The sequence below is a fragment of the Drosophila erecta genome, unplaced genomic scaffold (assembly GCF_003286155.1).
Source record: "Drosophila erecta strain 14021-0224.00,06,07 unplaced genomic scaffold, DereRS2 tig00000126-arrow-pilon, whole genome shotgun sequence".
Taxonomy (NCBI): domain Eukaryota; kingdom Metazoa; phylum Arthropoda; class Insecta; order Diptera; family Drosophilidae; genus Drosophila; species Drosophila erecta.
In genome coordinates this window covers 8,889,392-8,910,108 of record NW_020825209.1, presented here as the reverse complement: position 1 = coordinate 8,910,108, position 20,717 = coordinate 8,889,392, and the positions used below count along the sequence as shown (strand labels likewise).

At 43.2% G+C, this 20,717-nt stretch overlaps 8 protein-coding genes across 11 annotated transcripts; 4 read left to right on the top strand and 4 right to left on the bottom strand.

The window, feature by feature from the left end:
• The first annotated feature begins 435 nt into the window (after positions 1-435).
• LOC26526402 lies at positions 436-1,593 on the top strand. Its single transcript, XM_015155971.2, has 2 exons — positions 436-475; positions 756-1,593. The coding sequence occupies exons 1-2, from the start codon at positions 466-468 to the stop codon at positions 1,433-1,435; spliced, it is 690 nt and encodes a 229-aa protein (XP_015011457.1). The 5' UTR covers positions 436-465; the 3' UTR covers positions 1,436-1,593.
• Positions 1,594-1,737: 144 nt separating this feature from the next.
• On the bottom strand, positions 1,738-4,912 carry LOC6550676 (EF-hand domain-containing family member C2). Its single transcript, XM_001977998.3, has 4 exons — positions 4,793-4,912; positions 4,184-4,731; positions 3,858-4,131; positions 1,738-3,339 (listed from the first exon to the last, which is right to left on the bottom strand). The coding sequence occupies exons 1-4, from the start codon at positions 4,841-4,843 to the stop codon at positions 1,837-1,839; spliced, it is 2,376 nt and encodes a 791-aa protein (XP_001978034.1). The 5' UTR covers positions 4,844-4,912; the 3' UTR covers positions 1,738-1,836.
• A 327-nt stretch (positions 4,913-5,239) lies between these two features.
• LOC6550675 (platelet-activating factor acetylhydrolase IB subunit beta homolog) lies at positions 5,240-6,615 on the bottom strand. 2 transcript variants are annotated; one of them, XM_026982093.1, is made up of 3 exons: positions 6,393-6,615; positions 5,872-6,330; positions 5,240-5,802 (listed from the first exon to the last, which is right to left on the bottom strand). In XM_026982093.1, exons 2-3 carry the CDS (start codon positions 6,265-6,267, stop codon positions 5,521-5,523), a joined length of 678 nt encoding a protein of 225 aa, XP_026837894.1. In that variant the 5' UTR covers positions 6,268-6,330; positions 6,393-6,615; the 3' UTR covers positions 5,240-5,520. The 2 variants fall into 2 exon arrangements, with proteins under 2 accessions (XP_026837894.1, XP_001978033.1); XM_001977997.3 differs by having other exon boundaries at positions 5,872-6,615.
• A 191-nt stretch (positions 6,616-6,806) lies between these two features.
• LOC6550674 (39S ribosomal protein S30, mitochondrial) lies at positions 6,807-8,807 on the top strand. Its single transcript, XM_001977996.3, has 2 exons — positions 6,807-7,387; positions 7,547-8,807. The coding sequence occupies exons 1-2, from the start codon at positions 6,942-6,944 to the stop codon at positions 8,760-8,762; spliced, it is 1,662 nt and encodes a 553-aa protein (XP_001978032.2). The 5' UTR covers positions 6,807-6,941; the 3' UTR covers positions 8,763-8,807.
• A 659-nt stretch (positions 8,808-9,466) lies between these two features.
• On the top strand, positions 9,467-14,094 carry LOC6550673 (rhophilin-2-A). 2 transcript variants are annotated; one of them, XM_001977995.3, is made up of 12 exons: positions 9,467-9,595; positions 10,800-10,938; positions 11,274-11,390; positions 11,466-11,593; positions 11,722-11,875; positions 11,934-12,374; positions 12,444-12,600; positions 12,662-12,909; positions 12,999-13,128; positions 13,192-13,511; positions 13,563-13,715; positions 13,779-14,094. In XM_001977995.3, exons 2-12 carry the CDS (start codon positions 10,840-10,842, stop codon positions 13,980-13,982), a joined length of 2,151 nt encoding a protein of 716 aa, XP_001978031.1. In that variant the 5' UTR covers positions 9,467-9,595; positions 10,800-10,839; the 3' UTR covers positions 13,983-14,094. The 2 variants fall into 2 exon arrangements, with proteins under 2 accessions (XP_001978031.1, XP_026838154.1); XM_026982353.1 differs by having other exon boundaries at positions 9,467-9,739.
• A 95-nt stretch (positions 14,095-14,189) lies between these two features.
• On the bottom strand, positions 14,190-16,739 carry LOC6550672 (E3 ubiquitin-protein ligase RNF185). Of its 2 annotated transcripts, none has more exons than XM_026982368.1 (4): positions 16,643-16,739; positions 15,054-15,659; positions 14,750-14,916; positions 14,190-14,683 (listed from the first exon to the last, which is right to left on the bottom strand). In XM_026982368.1, the coding sequence occupies exons 2-4, from the start codon at positions 15,617-15,619 to the stop codon at positions 14,583-14,585; spliced, it is 834 nt and encodes a 277-aa protein (XP_026838169.1). In that variant the 5' UTR covers positions 15,620-15,659; positions 16,643-16,739; the 3' UTR covers positions 14,190-14,582. The 2 variants fall into 2 exon arrangements, with proteins under 2 accessions (XP_026838169.1, XP_026838170.1); XM_026982369.1 differs by having other exon boundaries at positions 16,668-16,725.
• A 148-nt stretch (positions 16,740-16,887) lies between these two features.
• Positions 16,888-18,446, top strand: LOC6550607 (abscission/NoCut checkpoint regulator). The gene is made up of 4 exons (XM_001977993.3): positions 16,888-17,225; positions 17,288-17,532; positions 17,588-18,065; positions 18,131-18,446. The coding sequence occupies exons 1-4, from the start codon at positions 17,178-17,180 to the stop codon at positions 18,386-18,388; spliced, it is 1,029 nt and encodes a 342-aa protein (XP_001978029.2). The 5' UTR covers positions 16,888-17,177; the 3' UTR covers positions 18,389-18,446.
• Positions 18,447-18,642: 196 nt separating this feature from the next.
• Positions 18,643-20,549, bottom strand: LOC6550606 (peptidoglycan-recognition protein LE). The gene is made up of 5 exons (XM_001977992.3): positions 19,972-20,549; positions 19,595-19,894; positions 19,419-19,532; positions 19,156-19,220; positions 18,643-19,098 (listed from the first exon to the last, which is right to left on the bottom strand). Exons 1-5 carry the CDS (start codon positions 20,168-20,170, stop codon positions 18,739-18,741), a joined length of 1,038 nt encoding a protein of 345 aa, XP_001978028.1. The 5' UTR covers positions 20,171-20,549; the 3' UTR covers positions 18,643-18,738.
• Positions 20,550-20,717: the final 168 nt, after the last annotated feature.

Below are 20,717 nucleotides of genomic sequence, written 5' to 3'. Positions count from 1 at the left end.
AGGTGAAGAATGATGAAAGAAGTGGTTTTGTTTGGGGTTTCAAGTCAAGTTTCGTATTTTTATACTACGGATTTGATAGCTAAGACACCGTGAGAAATCGTTGAGTATAATAAGTTCGCCCACATATATATTTCCTCTGTACAAAACTGTTATCAAATGTAAAACATCCAAGTGCAATAATTTCGAGAAAGTTGTGCTGCATTGTCCAAAATAGCAGACACTGATAAAAGACATTATATATATATATTCCCTGCCAATTTCCTAATGGTTTCATTTGCGATAAACGCTAGTACCGCTAGCACGCGCGAAAAGTGTTTGTGCAAGCCGTGTTTTCTTCACAAGAAGTGGACGTTAACCATGTAACCGTCTGCCAATGGCGATAAGAAGGCGCCTCCGACTATAAAAGCGAGTCTATGCTAAAGTTGTCTCGTTATTTAAGCAAAACCTCCAAGCTGGTTTACCAATATGAAAGTTTGTACGTTGAAAATGAACTATATCTATAGCCTTTGCACCTCACCGCACACCATCTTATAATAGGATACAGACCTCTGCATTGGATTAGCTGATAACCATCAATCAATGGGCATCAACAGCAAAGGATATTTGGGTATTCCGAAGATGGGGCCATATATACAAGTATATACCCTATGTGGATAATGTCTGTCTTGTAAAAATGTCCCACGATAGAGCTTTCCTTTCAAGCTAAGATTATTGTAAATCCATATTAAGACTTTTGCATATTTTTCCGTCTTTAGGGAATGCACTCCATCTGTTTCTGGTGATCCTACTGTCCTCGGCGGTGCCATTGATGGAAGCATTGAGCATCACCGTTTGTGCGGATCGCTTCATTGGCATCTCGTTTGCTGATCCGACCAGTTGCTCCAGCTTCTATGTGTGCCTGCGTGGAAATGCCATCCGGCGGGAGTGCTCCAGTGGTCTGTACTACGATCCAAAGATCCAGACCTGCAATCTGCCCGGACTAATCAAATGTTTCAACGGGGATCGTGGCGTCGCTTTACTGGGAGAAGTCAAACCAGAAGCCAAACCTGAATCACAATCATATATCAAACCTGATATAATGGCCAAGGAGGAGGTCACCACGACCACCAGTCCACCGACGACGACAGTGACAACCAAAAAACCGAAAATTGATGCAAATGATACCGATACAACTGTATCCCAGCCCATTGACATATTTGAAGATACACCGTATCGACCCAATATCAAAATCGATGTTTTGAGATTCGCGCGCGATTGCCGTGGAATAACCGATGGGGAGTACTTGACCGACCCCAGACATTGCCGACGTTACTATATATGCCATAAAAATCGGCCCAAGCGCCACAATTGCCCCCGGAATCAGTGGTTCGATCGGGAGACCAAAACCTGCCAAGAGCAGGAGAAGGTACTGAATTGCCCAACGAATCGGAATTAGCTGTTGAATAATCTCGGTGCCCAAAATATTATTTGCATATGTAGAAATGATTAGAATTATAAAACCATTGGTAAACAATGCAGCAAGAAAAACATGTTTTTAATTTTAAGTTAGAAACTTTGTAAACAGGGTACGAAATATATGTGTGATAGATTTTAACTAATGTATTAAGTTTTCTATTGCATTTGAAGTTTCCTATATAAAGCCAATTATATATTGTTACTGTTAAATTAGCAAAAGAGTCAATTCAATTGCATTTTTGATTCCGTCATTGCCTTTTCCCAATCCAAGTGGGCAAAACCGAATTTTCAAACTATATTTTGAACCTGAAAGAAGGAATTACAACCAAAAATTTGGAACAACATATGTGTGTGCAGCTCAAGATACACATCTCATCTCAATCAAGCCATGTGTGCGTCGTCTTCATGCATCTTCTGGGGTTCGGTATCGGACATGGCCGACGGTGGCATTATCCTGCCCTCTCCGAGGGCATCGTGATTCTTCTCACCGCCGGCTGGCAGGTTGAGGGGCAGATTCAGTTCGCCCAGGAAGCAGGTGAAGTTCACCACACGACCCTTGTTCAGGAAGGGGATCTTGGGGCACAGCTCGAAGGCGTGGTTCACGGGCAGCATGTTGCATCCCTTGCCGCAGGATACGTCGATGAAGTTCATCAGATCGCACACCTCGATGTCATCGCACTCGTTCCGATTCAAAATCGAGAGTATATTGTCGATCAGTTCCAGGGAGAATGGGAGACGACAGCCCCGCAGTGCCGACCTCACCTTGGATTCGGGCAGGAATGGCTGGTTGGTCGGGTTGATGTGATGGAAGTGCTCCATCAGATCATCCCGAGCATTCCACAGGGCTTTCTTTAGCTCCAGATGCGCCGCCGCCCGCACGGTGGATCGGTCGCAGGCATTTGGTTGACTCTTCTCCGCCGAAAAGTGGCGGCAGAGACTGATGATCTCATGATCACTGATCTGGTTACCCATAATGCCGATCAGGGCGCCCTTGAAGCTCTCGAAGGACACAAAGACATTCCTCTTCTTCTCCAGATCCGTACAATCCGGAACACACGATCCCACAAACTCCGTCATGTGATTCTGCAGGGCAACTTTCACCTTTTCCATAATGACACCCACATTTGCATGGGTAAAGCTCTCCTGATGGTGCTCCATGTACATGAGGGTGTACTCATCCGCCGAGACTATGTGAAAGATGAAGTCCTTCAGCGACATGGTCGATCCGATAAAGAAGTTCCAGGGCATATAGTATTGCGGCTGCTTGCAGGAGAATTTCTCCTGTCCAGGCAACTCCAAGCGCGTGCGCTTCATGAATTCGCCACCAAGGAATCCGGAGTTCCGCACGGCGATCTCCTGGATCTGCAGCGTATCATCACATAGATAGTAGCTAATCACGAAGATTCGCTCGCAATTCGCCTTGATGGTCGAGAGCATTTTGGCCCCAAAGCGGAGCACATAACGATCGTATTTGATGAACTTCTTGAAGTCGCTCTTTGGCGGCTTCGGTTCCACCGATATGCAATTGCCCACCGAATCCTCGTAGCTTCCCCAACCATTGTAAGGTGGCAGTTGTCGTTCGGGTCTATGATCGGCACAATCATCGGATCTGGCGGGGATTGGCAGTGGGGTAAAGTCCTGTATCCCATATCGCTGGCGGTAGTAGTTCTGGGTGAAGGGATCCAGTTCGGTTATCACCACCGCACGACCATAAACGTTTATCACACTGCCTATCTGCAGATCCTTTTCCCTGTAGTAATGGATATCCTTGTTTCCGGTGTTCAGTGGATCCACGCAGTAGCGTACGTTGCGCATGTTGGTGCCCAGGACATTAAGTAGCGTCGTCGGAGTCATCTGGCCTGGCAGCTGGAGCCCTTCAAATTCCTAGAAAACATATCACAATATTCATAAAGTACGATATTTGCCAACGGATTCCCCATCAAGATGTGCCCAAAAAGCTAGCACTACTAAAAGAAAGACTGTTTTGTGCGGCTTATAAACAGAGCTCTGTTTAGAGGCCATTAATCTAATTACCCATGTAATATTCCTGCTGATTTTTGGGAATCCATTTTTTGACAAATTTTCGCATTTTCAATAAGGGTCATAAAAATCGATCATCAAAATTTACAAAAAATGGTAATAAAAAAGTTTTTTGGTTTGAATACAGATCGATGAGGAATTCTGTTTATTGTATTTCTTATAGAAAGAACACCCATTATTTTTCATTAAAAAATCTGGATAAATCTTTTGCCGAAAAAATGCAGTTTACATAGCTAATAAGCAGAACTAAACATTCTGAGCACTTTAAGCATTTTTGTTTCATTTTTATCTCTATTGTTATTACTTTGCTAATATGGTATTGCATCCTTTTTATAGTTAATCCCAGTACCATCCATACTTACCCGAGCTAACCGTCCACGTTTGAGAAAAACGGTTGGGCCGTCGCGTCCCGAGTTGCGAATGTGTTGCTCCTTGATTTCGATGGTATCATCGGAGAGGTAGTAACACAGCTCCAGCTTTCGCACATCTCCGAACTCGGTTCTATCATCCCAGTACGCCTGAAACTTGAGTATTTGCCTATCGAACTTCAGGAACTGGGCAAACGGATGGTTCTTCGGGATTAAATTACCGGATCGTGGTTGGTTTTGACGTTTTCTTTGCTCCTCGGTGGGATCGCTTTGAAAACGGACATTAGAATGAGTAATTAATGGGTTTAATTTAAGATTACCATGGCGATTTAATCGGATCGGGAACAGTGATGCCGCGTGTATTCAAAAAATGCCTTGTGAACGGATCGCAATCGATGATGTGATATTGCCGATCAAATATCTGAACAGTCTGATCCACGTTCAGATCGATTAAAGACATGAACTCGTTATCGCAGGGAGGCGCCTTCTGAACCCGCTGCCGATGAACCACGCATCCCTGCACGATCCCAGAGTTGTCCACCCGGGGCTCGTAGATCTCCAAGGTACCATCCTCAAGATAGTAGTAGATCTTGACCTTGCGCACCAGGTAGGGCGCATGGTAGACCTCCTGGAGGGTTTGCTTGAAGTAGGCATTGAAGCACAGCACCTTCTTGTCGTATGCCAGCCATGGAGGCATCCGGGGACCCGAGCGGGGTGGATATATGGAGGACGCCCCAACTGGGGGACAGCTTATGTCCACCGTAACGCTGCCCGATTCCACAGGAGCCGGTTGCTGGCGATCACTGAGCATGCTGAGTCCTTGGAAATTGGCCAGCGATTGCGGTTTGGGGTAATGTCCCTTGGATACCTGTTACATACCGGTTTATATGGATACTGATCCTAATTGAGGCTCAATTGCTAGTACTTACATCGCGGAAGAGAGTCCCCGGAAGAAGGGGCATTCCAGGAATGCGCAGCATTGTGTATTTTATTTGAATGAACCCGTTTTCAACGTTCTATCTTTGGAAATATGTTGTAGCTTTGTGTACACTCTAAATATAATACAGAGCAGTATTGAAGAAAATTCAATCACATTTCCATCAGAGCCTACTGTTTTACTCTTTTTATTTCTTCGAAGTCGCAAGAGTTACACTTTCTATTTGAAGATTGGCCTTTTTTTAAAAAATCAATTACTTGTAAACTTATCAAATGTGTCCCAAAGTTTGATTCTACTTTACTTCTTATTGTCAATGCATTAAATAATAATAATGTAATAATACGCAAAGAATCCAGTCAATGCTATATTCAATCGCAAGTTGATTTATGGGTGTTCCGACTAAAATGGTGAAACAAACTAAGGGAGTAGAAATCAATAGATGTCTGATGCTTGAAGATAACTTATATTTTACCCAATGACATTCATTTTTGTTTTTATCTTATAAATACAATGTAAAATAATATCATTTTGCAATGGTATATGCGATGGTTTACTATTCGATACGTAAACTTATGCTTAATTGTGAGATAGTCTCGCAGCTCTATTGCTTTTGAGATTTCAAAAAATACATTTCTTGTTTTAAGTTATATTCTGGGAATTGTTTGTGGTATATGTATGTATGTATATGTATATATAATGGATAGCTGCTGGATGTTCCTTTTATTCGGAGGGAGTGAGATCGTTTTCAGGTTCGTTTTCGTTGAGAATTTGAGAAAGCAAATCATAGAGTGGTTCTAAAATCTTTTTCGCTCCAGCATTGGTTAGATTCTTATAGTCGAACATATCGTGATGACTGATGCTGCCGTCGCTCTGGATCAAACCCTTGTCAATGGCCACCGTCTGCACGCGATACAATCCCTTGGTCAATCCATTGACCACCTCGTTGATGTTGGCATTCTTTTCGCGCAACTTATTGGGCTGCTGACCACGCGGCAGTAGCGACTGCAAGGGAGAGATGGTAATGGTGAGAATTTACTGCGATTAACGCTGTCTAAAACCACCACTACTTACGGGAAGAACGATGTAAGCGTTGGGCAGCTTTTGGCGGATTTTCGTTACGTTCGCGAGCACACCCTCGGCCACTTCCTCCGCGCTGTTCCTCACGTTATTGGTGCCCACATGGAGGACCACGATTTTGGGATTCACATTGTCCAGCGCACCGTTTTCGATGCGCCACAGTACATGCTCGGTGCAATCGTCGCGAATGCTGAAGTTAAGGCAGTGCAGCGGTGCAAAGTACTGATTCCAGGCCTCTGTGTCCTGGACGGTTTCGAAGATGCAGTCCCCCAGGAATATCACATCCGGATCCTTTTCGCGGCAATCGGAGATGAACCGGCGGTGTATGCTGTGCCATCGCTTGTCGCCATCCAGATCGGGCAATGGTGTTGGCAGCACACAGGGATTCATTTTGCCGGCGTGCTCAGATTCAGTTGCTGATGTAGATTGAGTTTCAGTTAAAGATTCCGATTCCTATTTCGATTCAGTTGCAGTTTTAGCATGCGGATGAGAATTAGGCATCGGCTTAGTCGCACCAAATACTTATGCGTTTTACTCGACTAACAGAGACAGCGTTGCAATCGTGGGAAAACAATTCAACTGATATTCGCTAGCTAAACAGCTCCGTTCTATTGTTTACTGCAATAAATCGTTTTTATGGCGAGTATTGAAACTTGATTTCTTGTGCATATTTTCGCAAATATGACCGTGGCGAGACCGTTCAAATATGCCATTATTACAATGCGAAAATATGCTAAATTAAATACTGCCCCATGAGGAACGGTGGCATGAAAAATTCAAATTTGCAAGCTTTAATAAATTCGTAACTGATTTCAGAAATATGCAAGTTACATTTCCCACTATGTATCATGGCATATTCATTCAAATTATAAGCGCTTTTCTTATTAGAGCTACATAAATAACAATATACCATTTCACTGGCGTCGCATAACTTTCCGTCGCTACCTTGACGCAACTTCTTTGGTCACACTGCAGCAATGACATAACCTAGTTATTGTCAAAAAACTGGAGTAAATTTGATTTCTTCGAAAACATAAATCGCAACTTGCGTTTGAGTTGCCGGCATGTTGAAGCTTAACCTTGTAAGCCAGTTGCGAACGACGTACAAGCGCTGCTTGGCCGGACAGTCGCAGCTGCAGCTGAATCCCACGGACGGAGAGCCGGCATATCCGGAGATTCAGGATCCGTCCTTCCAGGCGCGCAAGCAGAGGGATGCGACCAACTGGCACGAGGAAATCCGCCAGGTGCCCACGGTGGAGGAGAAGATGATCAAAATCAATATTCCTCGCTATTATGGCTTCAAGGTGGTCGACTTCAACGACTCGAAAATTCCCTACAATGCACTGCCGCTCACGCAACATTATACGCGCACAGTGCTCGAGGATTTGCCATCTAAATCGCCGAAGGAACAGGATTCCGAGCAGAAGGAGCAGCCAAGCGAGGATGGTCTTTTCAAGGCGGCTCGCGGGGATGTCATCGATGCCCTTGAGTTTGCACACGACTACTACAAGTGGGTAAAATGAGGCCCCCTTTCAACAAACCGAGTTCTCATGCGAGTTTGTGGGCAGTGACTTCGCAAACTCACTTAAGAACTCTGATTGGTTGGAGTGGCTCGAGTTACAAGTACGGTCGTCTGGTATTAATGTATTCTCTTCCATACCAAGCGTAGGCATCTAGAAAAGCAACCCAACTCTGCCGAACGTAGCCCTGTTGAACGTGAGCGCATCCTAACGCAGATCATTGTGGAACAGCTGAACAGAGCTCTGTTGCAGTCCCTTAGCGAGGAGTACAAGCACCTGGATGAGGTCGAGGTCGACTACAATCCGCGCCACGAAGCCTTCTGGGCCGTTGGCGGCGTAGATCCACCCAAGAACGTGCAAAAATCAAAGAAGGGCCGGAAATGGCAAAAGGAGATGGCAAACGAGAGCGTCGACCGGCTGGTTCAGTATACGGGAGCACCGTATCTTGCCCTGCGCCATCGCAAGCAATTATCGCCGTGGAAAACGGAAGCGGAAAGCGAAAACCTCGAGCTGAGCAAACAATTGCCCCGTTTCAAGCATGACCCGCGAACTCTTGGCTACAGTACCAAGCATCAGCACGCCACCAATGTGCCAGGATATTGGCCCAAAGGAAATGAGCACAACTTTGGCCTGCTCTCATTTCAATCGCGGGCACACCTTCAACTCCGCCCGAAATCGTATGGTGAGCAGGATCTGCTAGAGGCTCTGCACTCACTGGCGATTAAATCGTCATACGCGTTGCTTTTGGCCCAGGCGAACTACAATGGCTTCAACACATACAACGAACTGACCTATCCCATGAACACACAAACTGTGATCACGAACGGCAGGGAATGGAGCTTTTACGAGTATCAGCTAAATACGCTGCTGCTGTACGGCAAGAACGTGGAGGAAAATCCTCGTGTCAACTTCTGTCGTGGTACAAAGCCACTTCCACTTTACGCTGAGATTTCGACGAGCGGAAAGTGTGTTGATTTCAACGATAACGCACTGCGGCACCTGCTTAACTTCTATGCTAATGTGCCATCTATTCAGCGGAGTATTGCGGAGCAGCAGCCGTATGTTGCATCCGACGTATCCGACTATGAGAACGCCGAACAGCGTGACTTTATTAGTAAAACATTCAAATATTTGGCTTCAAACCGACCGCGACACTTGGAGTTACCTGAAATCTACCTGTGGGAGAAGCTGTACAAGATTGATAACAATACTCGCGCCATGGAGGCCAAACGGCGCTTCTTCGAGCTGGACATCAATCCTTGGCAACGAACGCTGGACGCACATGACAAGGAGTATGTTCCCCGGGCAGTCCGACCAGACGTCCCTAAGAATAAGAACAGGTTCAAGAAGACGTACTACCCTTGATTAAATGAATAAAGATGCACTTCCTAAGGTTAAACTTGTTAAAAACGCTGCCTTTCTAATGCAAAATGGAGGATTACCGATTGGAAAACACGAAAAAAGTTACAAAGCTCCTTTTCACATTGAATACTGAGTTTCAATTAAGCCTTTCGTGCCTTTTCTGGTTGTTTATAAGTTAGGTTTTATGTACGAACCTAATCTTTTTCGTCTTCAATTTTTCAAAATGTAGATGATTATAAAATACTTGGAATTTTGCCAATGATCAGTGCTGATGCTAAAATTCTTGCCAATGCAATGTTCGTTATCATTATTTGATTGTTTGTGCAGCATATATTTATTCTAGATTCCATTGTTTATTTCTTTTATCAGCAAACATACCGAAGTTATCTCACAAAGTGGTTAAAATGCGGCTACACTGGGCAAAAAGAATATTTTTTTAACTGAATAGAGGATTATAACACTAGCCCGATATATCATATCTTATATTACTTGATTATATGTAATATTACTCTAATGTGTATAGCGCTAGTGCATAATGTTCAATATATGTAGGTAGACTTAAAACTCTTACTTAGTCAGACAATATGTCTGTATTATTAACTTTGTTTGTCATTATTTCATTAATCATAATAGTTTATATTCCTACATCAAAGTAAGGATTGCCAAAAAGTTGCCACTTGTCAGTTATTTTGGTAACGTCTCAGCTAACCATATGGTATGTAGTAACGGCTGTGCGACGGTCACACTGGATCCGCATAGTTAGGCACGGGTAAATAACCAGTTTGAGACTTTACGGTGGTGCGGAAACTCGTACCTGGCGCTTTGGCTGTCCAAAGGTAAAGCAGTAACCTGTTGCATATATTTTTTTGGTAATAGTGGAAAGTGTAGTGCAGACAAGTCGAACATAACTGATATTCACTCGAAATTCCGTTGGGCGAGTGCTGAAAATCTTGAATATTGATCGAGAGTATGTGGATACGGTGAGCATTAGTGGGCAAACAAGTGTATTTCTCGGTTTTTCCCTTCTGTGGAGCCCATCGAGCTTATAAAGTTGTAACCCGTGTAAATATGTGTATTATAATTATGCCATAACAGTACTACAAAAGTATGCTACTGATGATGTGGAACAAGCCCTCGGATTATCATAAATATGCCATGGACTCTCTGGAATGCCAGTGTAAAATAGTGAAACCAGTGGCAAACCACATATTTGTCTATATCTATATCTATAGCTATTCCTCCCCCTCCGATCGCAAGCGATCCGATAAAACACTGTGTTTATGCTTTGCATTCTGTGATCTCATGAATACGTGAAATCAACATCGAAATCTCCACCCATCCGACGTGCTTGCATGTGTATAGTTTATAGTTTAGTTTCAACAAAAAAAACAAAAAAAAAACAAAAATTAACGAGAACACTGAATGGCAGTTAATTCCTATTGTTTTCAAGCGAATTCTCCATACGGGCTGTCCCAGAAATACCGTTCGATCAAGCCTCATATCTCGGTGTCCCAGAATTCTAGTTCTTTGCCCACACTTTTTATAGATATGAGCGGACTTTTATGATCTTGATCAAATAAACGTCGTAACCCCATAATATTTTGCCACTTTTAAGTTTCTAATAGAGTTAATGTTGTATTAAATAATGTCACTCTAGTCATATACGTTTATACACGATATATACACTTTAATTTGCCCTAAAGCACTTCCATGACGGTTATATTATGTTGATGTTTGGCGCTGTTTAAGTGGCTCTCGAATCCGAAACCGTTAAGGCGATTGATGAGTTTGACCTCCTAAAGCTGAAGAAATGCGGTTCTATCTTTAGACACTCATGTGCATACATACATACACACGAAAACGAGCTCGTGTTATAATAGTTACACCATAACTCCACAAGTGCGACATGCATTTTCATGATCTTGGTCGTGTTTTGAAGGTCGGAAGAACAGTATAGAATCTATTTAGCTTGTGGGAGTAGATGGTTTTTATTTTAGTATCTACACACAAGATAAAAAGTAATTTGGTGTTTTTCGGTAGTCCTATTGGGTCATAATCAGTTCGGATTAATCTTGGAGCCATGGATGATAAGGAACACGAATTGTCGACGAGAGTGGCGAAAAACGAGGAGAACGAGGATGACGAGAAGCCCAATGAGTTATCCTTTTGCTTTGTTCGGGTAAGTGTAGAATTGAAATTTAATTTATATTTGTACGCATTCAGTGATTATTCGTGTAGATTGTGTAGATCTCTAAGATTCAGCAAAGCAAATTGTTATCACTTCAAACCATAAATGATTCCGTTGTGGAATTGTTCATTCTGAACATTGAGTCATAGCTTTTAGGGATTGCTATCATGACTAATGACGTACAGGAATCCGCCAATAAAAGCAAATATCTCCACAACACCGCCTTAAATTCGTGTATATATATATATTCAGATGAAATCATTCTAATCCATGTGTACTATCATATACAATATATCATATACCATATACCATATACCATTTTCCAGGGTTCAGATCCACGAGCAGCGACATGCCGCAGCAAACTGCAAAACAGACGATGCAAATTAAACAAAGAAATAAATAAGGAACTCCGCCTTCGAGCTGGTGCTGAGAATCTATACAAGGTGGGTACCTTCCCATATCACCCTCAACCTATACCCAAGCCAAACTATATGCATATACATATATATATTATTTAGGCCACATCGAACCGCAAATTGCGAGACACAGTTGCCTTGGAACTTAGCTTTGTCAACTCAAATTTGCAACTGCTGAAGGAGCAACTAGCCGAGTTGAATTCTTCGGTGGAAATCTATCAAAGCGAAAGGTGAGATAAGATGCTCCTTGTTGTAAGCTCTGTGGAATATAGGATTTGGAAATGGGTGTGAAGACCCAGAGCTGGCCAGTTTTAAGCTTATCTTTTGATATCAAAAATAATGATATAATACTTCCCAGTCACAATGGAATTATGCCCATGATACCACTGGGCCTGAAGGAAACCAAGGAGATCAATTTCATGGAACCCTTTTCCGACTTCATCCTGGAGCACTACAGCGAGGAGCCCTCGATGTACATTGATGCCATAGCCGATATGACGGACACAAGACAGGTAATGGCTCACATCCCACAATTGTGTGCACAAATAATCCTATCCCGGCTCCTTATAGGCATCCAAAACACCGTCACGAGATGCCCTCGGAGTGGCCCTGCTTTTCCGCTACTACAACACCCTGTATTACGTGGAACGTCGCTTCTTTCCGCCGGATCGTAACCTGGGCGTATACTTCGAGTGGTACGACTCGCTCACGGGAGTTCCCTCGTGCCAGCGGACCATAGCCTTCGAGAAGGCCTGCACCCTGTTCAATCTGGGCGGCATATATACACAGATCGGCGCTCGACACGATCGCACCACGGAACGGGGTCTGGATTTGGCCGTGGATAGTTTTCTACGGGCAGCCGGGGTCTTTCGTCACATCTACGATACGTTTACGAATGCACCATCGATGGACCTGAAGCCACAGGTCCTGGACGTTCTCGTTTCGCTGATGCTCTCCCAGGCGCGAGAATGTCTCTTCGAGAAACTCCAGCTGCAAATCGAGGCAATGAGCGTGAGTAGCCGTCAGTATTCCTATCACTCATAGATAAATAATTGTCCCATCTATGTGTATACCAATTAGTTCGATTGTCAAGCGTTTCGGGATCTGGCTGGCGAGGCTGCTCAAATATCGCACGAGTACAATGAGATGCACAAGAATATCCAGGCAAACGATACGCACACCTATCTTCCGGAATGCTGGGCTGGCCTAGTGCCAGTCAAGGCGGAACTCTACAAAGGTAGCATGGGTCATCGTCTCGAAATGGGAGTATACTAAAGTATGATTGTACACACCACCAGCATTCGCACATTTCTACAAGGCACGCAGCATAGATGCGACGGACGAGCTGAAGGCATCCAAGTCAAGTCAAAAGAACCAGGAGTCCTTTATCGGCAATTCCCAGGAGGTGGAGCGCATCACCAACGCCGACTATGGAGCCAGCGATGAGGCGGCCACCTCCATTGCCAACAAACTGGCCCACTTGAAGGAGGCACTGGCTAGCATCGAAGAAGCCCAGAGATTGCAGCGGATGTGCAGGTTCCTAAAGGTAAATATACTTTTACTAATAAAAATAAATATTATATATCCATGCCATATAACATGTTTATATCTGGTCTCACATCTTTAATCTTTTAGAACAAGGCATCGCTGACTGAAGTCATGAAGGAGGTGCACTCCAAATCGCAGGAGGAGCTCGAGAAGTTCAGACTGCAAGCATCAGCCAATAATATCGAAGAGGGCGATCTTCTAGAGCGATCGGTTGAAGGTAGTATACATATCTTACTCAAGATTAAGCTGCTGTGCTCATGTATATCATCCACTTTCTCAGCATCTTCGAAGTTCACGTTATCCCTAACCGGACCCGACTTCACATCGCACAAGGTTAAGGATCCCTTCAAGCGCCTGGGTCCGATAGCAATATTTTCGGCGAGACGCCACTGGACTGCTCCAAGATGTGTGCGTCTCCAGAAGGGATCCTCCCTGTATCACAGCGTGCCCAGCAATAACAACAAGTGTCCATTGGACAACGATGACGAGCACGATGGTGGATACAATCTGTACAAGGAGGAGTTTGAGAACTTTGGCTTCCATGTGCGCGGCGATGCTCCGGTGATCATTGCCCACGTTGAGATTAATTCACTGGCAGACGTAAGTGAATGCATCTTCCATCGATTCGTATACTGTAGGTATTATTTTCAGCTTGGCGGCATCAAGGAGGGAGACTTCATAGTCGAGATAGCCGGCGTGGACGTGAAATGGTACTCGCATCAGCAGGTGGTGCAGCTCATACAATCCTGCGGCTCCACACTCGAGCTGAGAGTGATAACGCCCATGGATCGCAACTACTTGAAGGTGCAGACACTCTATTGATCAAATTAAATAATACGTAAACTAATTCACCTGGTTTACCCGCAGCCATTGTCGTCGAAGGGCTCATTATCAACGCTATCGGCGGCCAGTTCATCGGGCATCTCATCCGGATTTCCCAGTCCCACAAGTATTGCGGCCAAGCCCAAGCTCCACCTGAAGACATCCTCTAGTTCGCGACCAGCTGGCAGCGTTTCATCCAGTTCGTGGAATCCATTTCGACGAACGCCTAGCTTAGCTAAAATATTTTAGGTAGCCACCAGTTTTATTTTGTGTTTTTTTGCTCTTAAGGCAATGGCCATTTCAAGTTAAAAAGAATGTTGTGCAGTTTAAGTTAAGCAATAAACTTAATGATTTTTTAAAAGCTTTTCTATAATCCATAATTTATTTTATGATTATTGATTTAATCGGTCCCAATCACCCATCGATAATAATCTATACGAAAAACGAATTCAAATAAATGTTTTTAATGTTTTATCGAATTTATTATATGTATATATTTTTACAATTTTTGGACATCTACACTTTAATTAAATCATTGCGAACCGAGAACATACCCAAGAAACGATTTCAAGATTTCAGTTTTTTATGTTGAGAGTCGTAGGGAATTGCGGAATTTTTGAAATAGTTCGGGATCCAATCCACTTCTCTTTTCCAAATTCTCAAATTACAATTTTAACCGAAAGCTTACAATTTATGTTAATTAATCACACCAACGACTATTACCCAACGTGTTTAAGAATATTGTTTTAACTGGAGGATACTGCTATATGATTACTTCGGACGCTTTCCATACACATTTGAATATAGGTTCGCATTATTGGGGTGATGTCTTTATGCGTTCGCAAATTGCTATGCATAGAACAGCCAACTTATGCACACAACTGCCAGATACAAAAACAGCTTAGACAGGGTCTGTTCATCCTCGTATTGCGTTGTTCCCCGATTAGCAGCTAAATAAAAGGGGCAAACGTTACTTCATTTCGATAATATGCGTATTGAGACGATGAGTAACCTACCAGCCGGACGTGGTTCGCCAAAGTTAAGCGAAGATGTTATGAATCCGAAAGGAAAAGCTCCAATGCCGAAGGACATGTGAAAACCGTCGCCGAATCCGAATCCAGGGAACCCGGGAACAGGATCTGGTTCTGTACGTTGACCAGAGGGGCGTGGTGGGACTTTGTTACTGTGAAACACATAATAGTGGGTTAATTAAACAATACTTATGTTGAAAGCGCAATCCTTAAGCAATATGGATAGCACAAACATCTTTATAGACACGTCTACGAAAAATCCAATATTTATATTGGAGTGCAAACCTACCGAGGATCTTCCTTTTGTGTACTATTTCTTCCGTACAGCGGTATGACCTTGTCCTTGTCCACGGCAGCCTTGCAAACGGGACAGAGTTTGCGATTGGGGCGCGTCAAGAGCCACTGATGCAGACACGGCCAGCAGTAGAGGTGGCCGCACATACTGACCACAGCATCCTTGGCGGTGTCCAGACATATGTTACACTCGTAAAGCGATTCATCTGAAGTCTGCTCCTTCTCCTTGTCCTTTTCGTTGGATTTCGAGTCACTTTCGGTGCCGGCGGATGGATAGCCACCCTTTAGATCGGCCTTATTGCCACCAGAGAGATAGTCTCCAGTAAAGGAATACGATGTGTTGGATGTATTCGCTTCTGATGCCGCCGAATCAGTTGGAATCGAGGTACCCAGCGGGCGCAATTGACTTGTAGAGGACTCCTCAGCCAAGGGTTCTGTGATATCCCGAGTCCAGGCGATCTTGTCGTAGCTCACGTTGTCGGTCAAAGTGGATGATGACGAAGATGCCCCGGTTGATGTGGTGGGCAGCTCCGCTGTATTTCCCATTTTCGGTTCCTCCATGGTTTGCCCAGGTTGGTGATAAAGCCTTTACTCGTTCAAACTGCAACGGGACGTTGGACAATTTAGAAAACCGAATATGCGCAGAATTTAAAAATTATTGAAGATGTATAGAAAATGACAAAAGCTACGTAAATTTATGTAAAATCTGTTTCTTCCCAACTGAAAAGCGGATTTCAAAACTACTTAGATTGCACCTATGATTTCTCTGGTAAATACAATTCGGGTCCATACTATGTTGAATATGACTTAATTTAATTAAATACTTCAAGCGTAGTTTGAGGGGGGTTTCCCCGAGTTCCACAGCATTCAGCATTTGTCCGGTCAGAGGGGGTGATGTTTATAGCTGTGAAAACCGCCCAAAGGGCGTATTTAACACCACGCCTTCAAGGATAATGCACCGAACATTCCCATTGACTGCAACCATCTAAATTTAACCAGAAAAATGCAATTTCGGCAGAATTGGACTGGCAAACAGGACGGTAAACCTGCATATGTACCTGCCACCTATGTGTGTACTTAATTATGTACACATCTACACACACGCGCACACATGTGTATATAGGTCGTGAAGGCTTCCATCTACCTGTTACATACATATGTATATTGGAACCGATTATATGCACCTTTATACGGTACGTGTAGCTGTTATAAATGTCACATGATGTTTTCTTGGAGCACTTCCTATCGGAGTCAAGGAATTTTATGCTAATAATTACTCACATACCATGCGAAAACATATATCGCGTGGCAGAGATAACTTTTGAACTTAGTAAATACTAAATATTACTTCCTGGTGCACAGCGAAAAGTATAACTTCTCGAAATTACATACATTGTAATTGTATTGTTTGCAAACCCTGACTTGTTTCCCATCATTTTATTGTTCGATTTCGCTCACTTTTTGCTCCTACTTGCCGTGCAATATTTAGTTAAATTGAATCGAAGTATGTTGGTAAGGTGGTTGTGTGGATAAATGGGTTGTGTTACAGTAAAATTGATAATTTATCAATTGACGTCTTAATACCTCAAAACAATTGCAATGACGATACCTGTCCGAGACCGATAGACCTTTACCCTATCGGAAAATAGCTGTCTGCATAATAACCCGTCTCCACCGGACTTGTGTTCGATTACTATTGAGTAATGCCAATCACAAGAAATCTATTGAAAAGTGATCAGTCTTAAATTGATTTATACACAATCAAAAAAAAAAAACTACTAAAAGCAGAAGACTAAATACTATTCAGAAACAGCTGTTGTGTGCAATTAACAATCGATAGCTGGACTCACCCGACCATCTCTAGCTTGTACAGATCTGGCCACAAAAAAGCTCAAGAATTTAATAATACTATTGATATACTAAATCATAACAAGGCACAGCTGATTTGTGCAATGGTCCATGTATCTATCGAAGTTTCAGTCGTAGTCGATAGCTTACCCACTGTGCAGGAATCACGCGACCATCCCTAATTCAAACTGACTTTTTCAAAACAAAGCAAAGGAGATTTAAAGCTTTTTTAAATACATATGGTGATTTCCAATTGGTGACTCTGGTTGCAATGAGCTGCTTTGGCTGCGGCCGCAAATATGGCCTATTCTGCAAGGAGGCAAGTGTCATCAAGCGAATGCAAACATACATATTAACAATGTATCCAATCCAAAATCATAGTATGGATGCCCCAACTGTGGCTACTCATTCTGCTCCAAGTGCTTGAAGAGGCCAATGCCCGTGCCCCGTCACTCAGGAAAGGTGCTCAACGTGTGCCTCATATGCTACGATAAGCTATCCAAACTCCAGGCGAGCGCCGATGCCGAGAAAGTTATAGACTGTGAAGCTCTGCCAGGGGTCTTAGTCACCAAAATTAACCTGCCCCCTCCCTCCAAAAGTTCAGAGGGCGCCGATGCACTGTTCAAGTAACTAGAACACATTAGAATATCAAATCTGAAACTATAATTTTATGAATTACAGTGACAGCCTGCCTGTGGAGGAACTGCCCCAGGCATTGGTTCCAAGTACCAGTTCGTCACCACATTCCAAAGATCATAAAGATCATATTGATGAGAACCTGGACAGTGAATTGAAGAAACGAATGCAGGACTATAAGCGAGTTGATGCCACAGATGACGAGATCCGCGCCCGTCTGGCCAATCTCACCGGAATGCCGCTTACGAAAAGCTACGATAAGAAGGATTTGCTACTATCAACCGACCAAAGAAACGATCAAGAGAAGATGAGGGACTTGCTCGAACAATTTGTGGAGGAAACACAACTAGATCAAAATATCAGTAGGCAGAGGGATGACTCAATTTCCGACATTGAGAGACGTCTTCGAGCTCTACGCGACACACCCATCGATTCCGATGCAGGCCCGTCGAGATCTCAGATGGACGGTACCGTGGACAACGAAGAGGATGACGAGTCACTTCTACAAAACATATTGAAGAAGGTTCGCATTCAATTAAATTACAAGTATATTTTATAAGCCAAATCGCCATTTTGTATCCCATTCAGTATGTTGAAGAATCGCGCTTACCAGCAACTTCCGAGAATGAAATTAGTCCAATTAATACTGAGTCCCCTGGCAACACCGAAGAATTACCCTGGTGCAATATTTGTAACGAGGACGCTGACTTCCGATGCCATGGATGCGGTGGGGAACTCTTTTGCACTCTGTGCTATAAGGAGTGCCACGATGATGACGAGGAATACCGCGCTCACGTTAAGGAAAAATATTCAGCTCCGCCAAAGCTTAAAGAAAATCATTTCTAATTGTTAACGTTTACTTGGCTGTAAGCAAATTTCTGTTTAATTATAGATTGTTTCAACAAATGCATTTCTATTTATGTGATGCTAGCTCGCTCACATTTGTGCAGTAATATTGTTCCCTCTTTTTCAGTTCTGAGATAAAGCAGGTAGGCACGTTGTAGGTTGTATACCTTTCAAGGATGCATAAACTATAATAAAACTATACAAAGCAGCTGCTGTAAGTTACGTGACTTACAAAAGAATTTCCAAACAGGCAAATTTATAAACAAATGATTTAATTTTCAACAATTTAAACGTAATTCGGGTGCATTTAAGTCATGTATGTATGGGAAATGGTGCTTTTCTTTTGGCCTTCATTGTCCCTCCTCCTCGATATTGTAAAAGTGGGGCCATGTCTGTATCTCCTCGTACAATCGCCGACCAGGACTTTCCGTTGAGTTGCACTGGCAGTGACAAATTAATCTATAGTCGGTGGATATGTGGCCATCCTCCACGCCGCGGGCCAACAAATTGCGGCACATGTTCAAGGCGTCTGGAGTCGGAAGTTCTTTCATGAAGCATCCAATGAAGCTGATCCCCAGTGAGATCCTGTTGTATCCCAAAGTGTGGGCGCCCACCGTTTGCCAGCCGCGTCCTTCGAAAATGTTGCCATCGCAGCCGATCAGGAAGTTGTACGCAATGTCATTCCATCCCCGCGACTCAATGTGGAAGCACTGCAATATATATATCTTGATTAAATAGTAAAAACTTTTTTGATTTAAGATACTTACCTGCATATCCCGAATAAGTCTAACGTTGATCGCACGCTTCTCTGAGCTCTCGGTAGCTGTGTGTACTGCGGGGGAAAAATTGAATAATCAAGGTTTTAAACATATTTGAAGAGTTAAAATAAGATATATTTTAAGTCTGTGCGTGACAAACATGATGGCCACATCAAATGTTATATTTATTGCATCGTACTTTTACGCATATTTTGTTTTATAATCAATTGTCAAAGAAATGGTTAAAACTCGCAGTAAACTTGAATACTCACAGATAACCACATATTTAACAGGTAGTTGCAAAGGCTGCGGATCTTCCATGGGCTTCTGTGCTAGCCAGGAAGAGCGCGGAATAATGGCGCACAGCTCCTTGGGTATTTTGAATTCTGTAAGTGAAATCGGTATTCTGTGGTTACGGTCAAGAATCCCCTGCTGAATGATATCTTACTTTGGCGCCTGATAAACACATCTGAGCGGACCCTTTCCTCCGACTCGTCCTGATAGTCGTCTTCGAAATGTGTTGGAGTTTTTGAAGCGCTATCTCTCGATGGCGAAACATGCCGCCGATCTCTTCGGTTTTGGGTAAGGCTCTCGGCTATGATTTGTATGTTTCCATTGATATTGGTAACATTGCCGATATGAACGTTTGTGGAGTTGCTTATATTAACGTTGCCCAAGGTCTGAATGCTGTTGATTGAGTTCATAAGGTCCCTTATAGTATCGGTGATGATCGAGTGCTTTTTGGCAGCTTTAAAGAGAATATTAAGATTTAAGAAGAGGATGTTAAGAATTGAATGTAGGAACTCGATGGTAAGCTGTACGCACCGATTTGAGTGCCTAGTGTCATTGTGCTGATTTCTTCGCTGGTATTTTGATCGGTATCTTCCTCCTCCTCGGTATAATCGTAGTCCAAGCTGTCCACAACGGAGGACTCGGCGATGGACTCCAGTTCCTCATCCTCCTGCCTGGCCAACCATTCCCGAGTCCGTTCTTGGCTCAACTTCTTGATTCCCGATTCGGACATATCCGTAGTTTTGTCTTGTGTTTGCGGCCAATAAGTGCTCGTGTATCTCTCGGCTGTTCTCTACTTTGTTTATCAATATTGTGAGTTAGAACTACTCTGTTTTCTGATTAGTGGTCGTGTTGTGTCCACCTCGCACGATAAGATAAGGACGTTCCACAGGCTATATACGCTATTATATGCGTGTGCCGTTTGAACTGCTTTACTACATATCAGTCGACTTGGGCCTTTTTTTATTGCATATTTAGTCATATATATTAATTATTGTCATGGGTGTTGAGGGTCAGTCTAGATATCGATAAGTATTATCGATGTTTGAACTTAGAACAATTCCACTTTTTTTGTGGCGCGCTTAGCGGTGCGAACACACTAGGCCGCATCCACTAATCGAGTTTCGGATTTCGATAAGTGGGTATTCAATAACAGTTAACAGTTTCAAATACGAGCGAAAATAATAGTCTTTCTATGACGGGTTTGCTCATGTATCTTATTTATATATATTAAAAAATATTTCCCTGGCTAGAGGTCCTAGAAATGGTAAGCTTTCCAC

What these genes read in the sequence shown, in the direction of transcription:
- LOC6550676 (XM_001977998.3), bottom strand. Translation starts at nt 4,843, where the DNA reads ATGCTGCGCATTCCTGGAATGCCCCTTCTTCCGGGGACTCTCTTCCGC. An exon ending in CGGGGACTCTCTTCCGCGAT is followed by an intron (nt 4,732 to 4,792) that starts GTAAGTACTAGC and finishes GGTATGTAACAG; the next exon opens with GTATCCAAGGGACATTACCC. An exon ending in AACGTGGACGGTTAGCTCGG is followed by an intron (nt 3,340 to 3,857) that starts GTAAGTATGGAT and finishes TATGTTTTCTAG; the next exon opens with GAATTTGAAGGGCTCCAGCT.
- LOC6550675 (XM_001977997.3), bottom strand. Translation starts at nt 6,267, where the DNA reads ATGAATCCCTGTGTGCTGCCAACACCATTGCCCGATCTGGATGGCGAC. An exon ending in ACGCTTACATCGTTCTTCCC is followed by an intron (nt 5,803 to 5,871) that starts GTAAGTAGTGGT and finishes TCTCCCTTGCAG; the next exon opens with TCGCTACTGCCGCGTGGTCA.
- LOC6550674 (XM_001977996.3), top strand. Translation starts at nt 6,942, where the DNA reads ATGTTGAAGCTTAACCTTGTAAGCCAGTTGCGAACGACGTACAAGCGC. An exon ending in TTTGCACACGACTACTACAA is followed by an intron (nt 7,388 to 7,546) that starts GTGGGTAAAATG and finishes TACCAAGCGTAG; the next exon opens with GCATCTAGAAAAGCAACCCA.
- LOC6550672 (XM_026982368.1), bottom strand. Translation starts at nt 15,619, where the DNA reads ATGGAGGAACCGAAAATGGGAAATACAGCGGAGCTGCCCACCACATCA. An exon ending in ACACAAAAGGAAGATCCTCG is followed by an intron (nt 14,917 to 15,053) that starts GTAGGTTTGCAC and finishes TGTGTTTCACAG; the next exon opens with TAACAAAGTCCCACCACGCC. An exon ending in TGGCGAACCACGTCCGGCTG is followed by an intron (nt 14,684 to 14,749) that starts GTAGGTTACTCA and finishes CCTTTTATTTAG; the next exon opens with CTGCTAATCGGGGAACAACG.
- LOC6550606 (XM_001977992.3), bottom strand. Translation starts at nt 20,170, where the DNA reads ATGTCCGAATCGGGAATCAAGAAGTTGAGCCAAGAACGGACTCGGGAA. An exon ending in TGTGTTTATCAGGCGCCAAA is followed by an intron (nt 19,533 to 19,594) that starts GTAAGATATCAT and finishes TTTCACTTACAG; the next exon opens with AATTCAAAATACCCAAGGAG. An exon ending in TGTTAAATATGTGGTTATCT is followed by an intron (nt 19,221 to 19,418) that starts GTGAGTATTCAA and finishes TTTCCCCCGCAG; the next exon opens with TACACACAGCTACCGAGAGC.
- LOC6550673 (XM_001977995.3), top strand. Translation starts at nt 10,840, where the DNA reads ATGGATGATAAGGAACACGAATTGTCGACGAGAGTGGCGAAAAACGAG. An exon ending in GAAATCTATCAAAGCGAAAG is followed by an intron (nt 11,594 to 11,721) that starts GTGAGATAAGAT and finishes AATACTTCCCAG; the next exon opens with TCACAATGGAATTATGCCCA. An exon ending in TCTAGAGCGATCGGTTGAAG is followed by an intron (nt 13,129 to 13,191) that starts GTAGTATACATA and finishes CCACTTTCTCAG; the next exon opens with CATCTTCGAAGTTCACGTTA.
- LOC6550607 (XM_001977993.3), top strand. Translation starts at nt 17,178, where the DNA reads ATGAGCTGCTTTGGCTGCGGCCGCAAATATGGCCTATTCTGCAAGGAG. An exon ending in ATGGCCTATTCTGCAAGGAG is followed by an intron (nt 17,226 to 17,287) that starts GCAAGTGTCATC and finishes CCAAAATCATAG; the next exon opens with TATGGATGCCCCAACTGTGG. An exon ending in GGCGCCGATGCACTGTTCAA is followed by an intron (nt 17,533 to 17,587) that starts GTAACTAGAACA and finishes TATGAATTACAG; the next exon opens with TGACAGCCTGCCTGTGGAGG.